Genomic DNA, 9,468 nt, shown 5'->3' on the forward strand with positions numbered 1-9,468 from the left:
CATCGTCCCGTCCGGCACAAGAGATTTGTAACGGCTATACTGACATTCTCTGATCTGGGCCTTCAGCTGGGCAATTTTTGACCCCGCCACCCCATCCAAAATATAAGAGTCCAACTTCTTTAAGAGAGTTAAGTACTTTTTATACTTGCTACCCTCCCTACGTACAGATAGCTTACGGAAGAAAGCCTGGAATGAACTTTTTGCACTTTCCCACCATGATGACACACGGTCATAAAAATCGACTCTCCCAAATTGGTGCTGAAGAAGTGCCTCAAAAGACGTTTGAACTGACTCACCCTCCAAAGAATCCACACTAAGCCGCCAAAGACCCTTACCCCTTGCCGGAATATTTGAGGTCCCAACTGTAAAAGAAAGTGTCCAATGGTCAGAGTATTCTACCACTCCTTGTCTCACATCAGTGAATTCTTCGTCTGCCTTGACAAAAGCCATGTCCAGACGGCTACTCCTTTCTGCACATCTGTAAGTATGTATCGCCCTCCGGCCACCCCGGGTGGCTACATCAACCAGGCCAACTTGCTGAATAAGCATGTTCAAATAATAGCTTTCAGATGTCCTCATTCTTCCAGAACGATCTTCTGGTCTAATAACCTGGTTAAAATCACCAGCCAGAACGACCGGGAGCGACGTGTGCAGAAAAAGGTCTGACCTCAGCCAGTAATGCCCTCCTACCTGACATAGACTGTGGCCCATAAATGTTTATGAGACTAAATCGTCTTCCATTTAAGGTGACATCTAACAATAAAGAACGGCCAACCTGGATCTCAAGTAGTCTATGTATAATATTGAGACCATCTCGAAACAATATCCCTACTCTTCCACATGGCTCCTCCGCTGTAGACCAAAAAGAAGACCCATGTCGCCAGTCAACCTCTGCCTTTCTTATATCTGTCCGAGTAGTAAGTCGGGTTTCCTGACGGAAAAACACCTCTGCGTTCGAGTTTGCCAGACTTTCAAAAGCCAGAAACCTAGACCTGTGGACTTTAATGCAACAAACATTTGAGGTAAGAAATCTAATTGGAGACAACGCCATCATGAACTTTTGACAAAATGTTACTCCTTTCTTTTGCTGAAGAAACAGCCTTGTCTCCATATCTTTTTACCTGGGGCCCAAAGGGAAACTGACCCTCATCTGCATCACCAGCTAAACTTTCCACTGGATTTTGGGAAATATCTGCAGTGCCTACTATACCTTTTTTACTCACTGGCTGTTCACCACCTTCTCTAGTTCTCTTTTTTGAAACTAGTTGGATTTCCATAAGCTCAGGCTCTAACTCTCTTTGCTCTCCCTCTGTCCCCTCTTCCTTCTCCAACCTCTCAAACTCCTCTTGTTCTTCCCTTTCTGCCCTATCACCCCAGGACTCAATGTCTAGCACTGAGAATTTATTCCCAGTACTGAGTGAGAATGTAAGTACCTCTGAGCCACCTTCTCCTGGATCAAGCTGATGGGCGTATTTTTTTGTTTTTTTCTTTTGATATATTTTCCAACCTTCTCCTTCCACATTCTCTTCACTTGCAGCCTTAACATCCTTCCCTCTTACCTCCTTTTCTGGCCTCTTTCCTCTTTTCTGACTATTTACAGGTTGTTTAGCTCTTTGCTTTTTGGAAACACCTTCCTGTGATAGGGAAGGCTCTGTGTCCTGTTCCTTTTCTCTTTCTCCTCCCACCGGCTGCATTTCCCTTCTCATTTCCCTATCTATCTCAGGGAACAGATTGACAATATTGTGGTAGGCTTCAGGGCACCTTCTATGGGAATGGTCCATTCTGTTGCACAAATTGCACCTGACTCGGTCACAGCTTTCTGCCTCATGGCCTGTCGCATTACAAAGTGCACATTTTAGAACTTTACAAGCTCTTGCCAAATGGTTTCCAGCCCCACATTTAAAGCATTGGCGCGGCTGGCCAATATAAAAGCATGTACCTTTCTCCTTGCCTATGAAAAAAGAATTGATCAGCTGATTTGGTACATTACCTACTACTTCTAACTTCACCTGAGTGCGCCAAGCACCTGCCCAGACATTGTCTTCATCATATATTTAAACTAAAGGAGTCAAAACAGTGCACTGGCGCCGTAACCAAACCAAAATGTCCTCCTGGGGAATTGCATCATTTTTCATGATTATTGTGATATTTTTGGTTTCTGGCTTAGTCATTGGTATGACCACTAAATTATCCCAGTTTTGATGACCTCCTCTCTTTTGTACATTATATATCTTCCAGAAATGGTCTAATGCTTCTGGCAATTTAAATGTAATATCAAAATCAATCTCTGTCTGTGCCATAACGGCTGATAAGTCATCTGGTGAGAACCCCATTCCATCTAATAAAAGGGATCTTACAATAAAGCGCCTGGGAGGGGCATCCTCTTTAGTACCATCCCACTTTATCTTAACCCAGTTTTTTCATCTCCACTGCACCGATCTCCTCTGTGCCACTCTCCATTGCGCTGATCTCCATTGCGCCAATCTCCACTGCACCGATCTCCACTGTGCCGCTCTCCATTGTGCCACTCTCTTTAACATTTGGAGATGATTTTGTTGAAACTTCTATTCCACTTTCTTCTCCTGCTTCCAGGACTCCTTCATGCTGTTTCTCACTTCTCTCAGAAGCAGACTTGCATGGTGACTTCACATTACGTTTGCCTTTAACCTTTGGTAAATCTGGAAAATCTTGATCCGATGATAACTCAAAAGTTCTTTTAATCGGCAGATCTTGTTTTCGGTTTTAAATACAGTTTTCCTCTTTTCCTGATTATCCACATCTTGCTGATTAAATGCCATGTTTTGCCAGTTTACCTTTCCTCTGCCCCTTTGCATTTTTGAGGGTAACGGTTTGATAAACTCCGTTTCACTCTCGGATGAGCCGGGGCTATTGGATGTACTTGCTTGGTGGGATTTCTGCAGAACAGGCTTTGATACAGAACCACGGATATTAGATCCCATTGTTTCAAAACATTGTTTTCCATGGACCGACATCTTTATACAGCTCACTTATTTGAAAATCAATTTGAAAAGCAAGTTCACCCCTTAAGTCATCTCTCTTCTGTGTGTTTAATTCTTTCATTTTGCCTTCAGAAACTGCTAACACATTAGTTAAGGATTTGATTGACAACTGCAGTTTATACTTTTTATTTTGCAAGGTGGCTAGTTCCTTTAAGGCTTCAGCTACTTGTTCAGCAGTTAGCGTTTCTTTAACTTTGCCTTTAATTTTTGGTACTTTTGTTTCTGTACCTTTAAGAGACAGTACCTTCTCTTCAGTCAACCCCCCTTCACAGAGACTATGAGTTTTGCCGAGTTTGCATAAACCGTGCTCCTTTATTGGCTCTTGTGGTCATGGGAAGGCAATATCAGGCCCAGAGTAGCGATCTGGCAAATGCCATAAACAGTCTCTTTTTATTGGGCCTTTGGAGGCTGATTGGGCCACTGAGTAATTCAAGGGCCTATTTTCAATCTCAGTACAGACCTGGGTAAGACGCCAAGGGAGGGCAAAATGGCCAGAGGAGGAAAAAATGGTCATGGGAAAATAAGATATTGGCTACATGAATACAAGTTGGCTGCAGGATGAAAACATGGTCACAGAAACCCCAAAATGCTGCTGCTAATGTACAACTCCCAGCACCCCTGACCTCTAAAGGTCGGTGCCACTAGATGTACTTCATCAATAGCTTAAAAGGCAATAGGGCAGAAAGTCCTTCTTTATACTATATAATAATAATAATAATAATGGAGTCTTGCTACAGAGCTCGGCCTGTCACTTCATATGAACTGCTGTAAAGTTATCCTGCCGCTGACTGTACCGGTTTATATTTCACACTCACATTTGTCCTGCTCAGAGGATCACTTTTCTATTGTTTTGTTTTTATATAATTACTAATGTCCAAAGAGAAATATACCGGCTGTTCCCAACACAAATGTACAGCACTGAATGGCCTATAACCAAATAGGTGTAACACTCAATGACGGCAAGTTATTAGTTACTGTGATTTCTTGGAAATGCGCATTGTTCTGTGGTGCTTGAGGCATGCGACGATCAAAGCTGCCCTTCTGTCATATGTTACTGGAAAAGCTCAGTCTCAATTGTTAAACTGGATTGTGCCACCTATTTTGGTAAAAACTCAGGGTTTAGAAAAGCTGCAGTCCTGTCCTGATTTATGGCTGAGATTCTAGCTATCTGTATAACAGAGCATTCTGTCCCAGTGGCTGCACAGATCCTATCTGATCCCTATTGTAAGCAGCAGTCCTGTCCTGCTTTATGGCTGAGATTCTAGCTATCTGTATAACAGAGCATTCTGTCCCAGTGGCTGCACAGATCCTATCTGATCCCCATTGTAAGCAGCAGTCCTGCCCTGCTTTATGGCTGAGATTCTAGCTATCTGTATAACAGAACATTCTGTCCCAGTGGCTGCACAGATCCTATCTGATCCCTATTGTAAGCAGCAGTCCTGTCCTGCTTTATGGCTGAGATTCTAGCTATCTGTATAACAGAGCATTCTGTCGCAGTGGCTGCACAGATCCTATCTGATCCCTATTGTAAGCAGCAGTCCTGTCCTGCTTTATGGCTGAGATTCTAGCTATCTGTATAACAGAGCATTCTGTCGCAGTGGCTGCACAGATCCTATCTGATCCCCGTAGGGAGCAGACGTGTTTGGAGAGAGCTCGTGATTTTGAGAGAGAACTTGTGATTTTGACTTACCCAGGCCCTTCTGGGTCTGGGGAGGTTGATTTCTCAGCTGTTTTTGCGGCTTTATAGCCTTTACTTTTCTTTTTTGTTTTTGATTTATTTATTTATTTTTGGAAATGGGTAAGAAGTTGCCCCCAACAGAGGAAGCAGGGGCAATGAATACCCGAGCAAGGCTGGGATCCAGCAGGCGAGCAGTGAGCCAGAAAGCTGTAGTTGGTGCAGAAAAGAAAATGGCTGCTACTGTAAAGAAAGTGAACAAGAAAGGGAAAGTTTTGCCAAAGGAGGAGGAGGTGGAAGAGGTGTCTGTGGAGAGTGAGGAGGAAGAAAAGCTGGATGAGGTCCCTGAGTCAAGTCTGTCTGGGTTTGCGGCATCTGAGCCCCCTGTGCAACATGTTGCGGAACTACAAGTCTCTACATCTGGAGCTTCAGCAAAGGTTGGTGAATCCCAAGCTACCTGTGTCCCAGAGAGCACCCCCCAAGGAACAAGCAGGTCCCCCATAGCTATGGAGGAGGAAAGTCCTGTGGCCAGCGCAGCCTGGAGCCCCTGGTCTGGTATTTGCATCAGTCAGGGAGCAGAGGGGAGCGGTGCTTTGCTGGGGGAAATGGAAGGTACAAGCGGCTGTACAGACACACAAGCAGCTGCTGCTATGGACAGTGACCCCCAGCTGAGGGAGAAAGCAGGTACCAGCTGCACTGCAGTAATGGAGGCCGGCCATGTGCTTGGGAAGGAGGACGCCATTTTGGAAGCAGAGACAGGCTTGTGCACAGCAAAGGGGAAGCTCCGCCCACCCAGTGAAAGCTGCAGAGAGTCCAGCAGAGACAGTAAGAAAGGAAAGATTCCAGCAAAGAATCAGGGAACCCCCCCACAAATGGCACCAACTGCTGCTGCTTCAGCAGAGGGAGGAATGGAGGCAAGCATGGACTGTGGCTACCTGGCAGAGACTGTGGCTTTACAGGTGCTGGAGGAGAAATCTGCAGGTAACAAACAAACTGACTTTTCCTTAATTGCCTGTGTGGGGGAGGGGGTTTCCACTAATGAGACTGTTGCTGCTACAGACTGTGTCTCTAAAGACTTTTCTTGGGTCTCCACCTCTAAAGACTCTGTAAATCAGGAGGAAATTGTTAAAGCTCTAAAGACTATGGAGTTTTTGCAGCAGAGGAAAAAAGAACTAAATAATGTGATTGCAAAAGAACTTCGTTTGGCTGCCAAAGTGACTGGAGAGTTAAGAGGGCAGAGAATAAGAAAGACTGCGATGTACAATAAAGAGTTGGAGGAACTGGAGGAAGAAATTAAAAAGACTTTCCTTATAATTAAACCATGGGAAGAGATTTATAAGAACCGGGAAAGATTTGAGCAGATGGAAAAAGGGAAACGTTTTTCTTCTAATGTTTCCTCTAATATCTCTGCTAATGTTGTTGTGCAGCCAGAGTGTGTGAGTGTGAGTGCAGGTGTGAGTGCAGGTGTGAGTGGGGCAAGTGGTGAGAGAGAGGCTGTGAGTGAAGGGGTACAGGGGGGTGAGAGTGCTGGTGTGGGGGGGATGGGAGAGGGGACTGTGGGAGGCAGTAAGGCTGCTCCAGAGGTTGGGCAAGAGAGAAGCCAAGCACCTGTGAATGTGTGGGAAAGGAGGAGGCTGTTTGCTAACTCATCTGGGCTAAATAGATCCTTTGATGGGCCAGTGTTTAAGAGGCGCAATGTGGTGAGAATTAAATGGGAGGGGGAGCAAGACAAATTCCCAGGTTGGAGATATGTGGCACGTAACCTGGTGAAAGAGTCTATGGGTTTCACTACTAATGATGTCAATGCTTTTCTTGATATTTCTGTTACTGAATATGATCTCAGCTTTAAATTGTCCCAGGGGATGGAGAGGTTTTGGGCTCTTTATGACCAAAAGAAAAACACAAAAGAGTGGGAAAATTTTAAGGCAATCCCAATCTCACGTCCTGAAACCAAAAATGTAACCATCATTTTCAAACACGAATCAGTCCCCCCTGAGGATATCCTTGTTTGGTTAAAGAGACAATGCACAGTACTAACCCCTCTCATCTATAATGAGGAAGGTTTTTGGGCAGGAGGATGGAAAGCCCAAGTGAAACTAGAGGTTCATTACAATGTCCCCAAGCACCTCCCTAACTCATTTTTCATAGGAAGAGAACGGGGGGTTTGTTTTTACCCAGGCCAACCTCGCCAATGCTTTAAGTGTGGTTCAAACAGACACTTGGCCATTAACTGTGAAACCAAGGTGTGTGCTCTGTGTGGTGCTAAAAGCCATACCAGCAAGGAATGCAATGAGGTCAGGTGCAACTTATGTAATGCTCTGGGTCATACACACAGGGACTGCCCCAATGCTTGGCATAACATTGTCAGAGATTGCCCTAATTTGGAGCGGGAATTTCAGGAGGAGGAGGAGCGGGAGGAGGGGAGGGAGCATGAGGAAGAAATGGAGTTGGAGACCAGGGTGGAAGAAGTAGTGGAACCTGCAGTCCCTCGGGAAACTAGGGGGGAAGGAAAGGAAGGAGAAAGGGATAGAGAAGGAGGACTGGACTGTGGTAGGAGCAAAGGGGAATAAACAACAGGGAAAGATGGTTGTTAAGGCAGGTGTGAGCACATCAAACAGATTTACCCTCCCAGGTGGGAAGAGTTGGGGGGAGATGGCGGAGGAGGAGGAGGAGGAGGAAGAAAGGCAGATAGAGAAGGAAGAAAGGGACAGAGAGGAGAAGAAAAAGAAAAAGAAAAGGCGAAAAACAAAAGAAGGAAGAATATCCCCAGAACCCGATGCAGGCCAGACTCCAAGAATCCCAGAAGTTCTAGAAGTTACTGGGGAAGAGCAGGGGAAAAAGAGGAAGGAGAGAGACTCTGGGGAAGGAGGTTCCTTTGAGGAGGAGTTTCTGGTTTTTGTAGAAGGGGATGAATCTCAGGGGATGCAAGTTAAGAGATGTGGGGAAGGAGGGGAAGAGTCTTCAGCAAAACTCCCTAAAACATGATGGGTTCCCCAATTTCTTTTTGCACCCTTAATGTGAGAAGCATTAGATCTCCCAAGGCAAGATTGGTAGCATTTGAGTTTTTATTTTCTTTAGTGGTAGATATCATTTTTGTTCAGGAGACTCGCCTAACTAATAGGTACGATATCTACAATGCAAAAAGAGACTGGCAGAAAGGGCCCTCATTTTGGTCCATAGCAGAGGAACAGGCGGGAGGAGTGGGGGATTCTGTTTAATGGTGACAGGCACATTGAAGTTAAGAGGTTGGTGGAGGTTAAAATGGGCAGGTGTTTGTTACTTGATATTAAGATAGAAGGGGAAGATCTAAGATTAATTAATATGTATGGGCCCCAATCAGTGGTGGAGAGGAAGGAACTCATAAGAGAAATGAGACAATATTTACACACCTCAATGCCAGTCATCCTAGCCGGGGATTTCAACCAAGTGACAGGGCCAGGGGATAGATCTGGTATGTATAGGAAATATGAGGGAGCATTTCTCAATGAGGTGGTTCAAACAGCAGGGTTGGTGGATGTGGCTACTGAAGGGGGTAGGAAGGCCAAGCACACGTATTTTTGTGGCTCCCGCAGTAGTAGAATTGACCAGATTTATATTAAAGCTGGTGCTCCTTTTTCAGGGGTTAAGGAGATTGAAGTGGGGTTTTCTGACCACTTGGTTCTTTTCTTTGAATATGGGGTATCAGATAGTCTGGGGGTTGGTAAAGGTCTGTGGAGGTTAGGTTCAGAAATACTAAAGGATGAGGAACAAAAACCCTTTTGTGAGTTTGTTGTACAAAATATTCTGTCGAAAATGATTTTTTATGATTCACCAACACAGTGGTGGGAAGAGGCCAAGAGGTCATTTCGGGCTTTCTTCAAGTCCCTATCTGTTAAAAGGGAGGGAAATAGACAATGGCAGTACCAGTCCTTGAGAAAGAAGCTGGAGTCCTATATTTCGGATGGGGTGGTGGGGGAAAAAGTGACCCAGTTAAAGAACCAAATGAAGCAGTATCAGTACAGCCGCCAGAGGTCTCTGGTTCTTGAGAGGGATTCTGGGATGAAAATTTCCCCAGATCCTTTTAGGAACTGTAAAGAGTCAGTTAAAAGGAAACTGGTGAGGGGTCTCATTGACTTCCAGGGTAAAGAGCAAAGACAAGGGAGGGAATACTGGAGGTCGTGAGATCCTACTATGCTGCTTTGTTTGGGGAGAGAACTTTGGAGAGGGAAAGGATGACAGCTTTCTTAGAGACGACCCCAGGGCCTGACACAAATAATTTGGATTTTTCCCCCTTGACAGCTAAAATCACGGAGGAGGAGGTAAAGTTGGCGATAGAGAGTCTGCAGAATAAGAAAGCTCCAGGTCCGGATGGCTTAACATCAGAATTCTATAAGACCTTTAAAGACCTTTAAAGACCTTTAAAGATCTGTTGGCTCCGGCACTTGTTGAGGTGTTTAACTGTTGCTTAGAGGAAGATGACCTCCCGCCATCATATTTTCCTCTTTGATTTTGCTGTCAAAAGGTAAGGACGAGAAGCATATTGAGAACTGGAGGCCGATTGCCCTGCTCAATACAGATAGAAAGATTCTCGCAAAGGTTATTTTCTTTCGTTTAAGTTTATTTTCAAGCACTTTATTGTCTGACTGTCAGTTCTGCACGGTGAAGGGGCGGAGCATTTTTGGAGCTGTCTTTACCATTAGAGAGGCTCTGGAATTATGCAAAGCTCAAAGGTGGGGGAAATACTTTCTGTGTTTAGATCAGTCAAAAGCCTTTGATAGGGTGAATCACCAGTAC

General features: G+C 44.9%; 1 protein-coding gene across 1 annotated transcript; it reads left to right on the plus strand.

The window, feature by feature from the left end:
* The first annotated feature begins 4,622 nt into the window (after positions 1–4,622).
* Positions 4,623–9,086, plus strand: LOC121393580. Its single transcript, XM_041562407.1, has 2 exons — positions 4,623–5,676; positions 8,974–9,086. The coding sequence occupies exons 1-2, from the start codon at positions 4,815–4,817 to the stop codon at positions 9,084–9,086; spliced, it is 975 nt and encodes a 324-aa protein (XP_041418341.1). The 5' UTR covers positions 4,623–4,814.
* Positions 9,087–9,468: the final 382 nt, after the last annotated feature.

Source organism: Xenopus laevis, chromosome 5L (assembly GCF_017654675.1).
Source record: "Xenopus laevis strain J_2021 chromosome 5L, Xenopus_laevis_v10.1, whole genome shotgun sequence".
In the NCBI taxonomy this organism is placed as follows: domain Eukaryota; kingdom Metazoa; phylum Chordata; class Amphibia; order Anura; family Pipidae; genus Xenopus; species Xenopus laevis.

Bases quoted from the DNA above. Each gene is read 5' to 3' on its own strand.
- LOC121393580 (XM_041562407.1), top strand. From the start codon at position 4,815: ATGGGTAAGAAGTTGCCCCCAACAGAGGAAGCAGGGGCAATGAATACC. The intron at 5,677-8,973 runs GTAACAAACAAA...CCCCCTTGACAG, and splicing joins GCTGGAGGAGAAATCTGCAG to CTAAAATCACGGAGGAGGAG.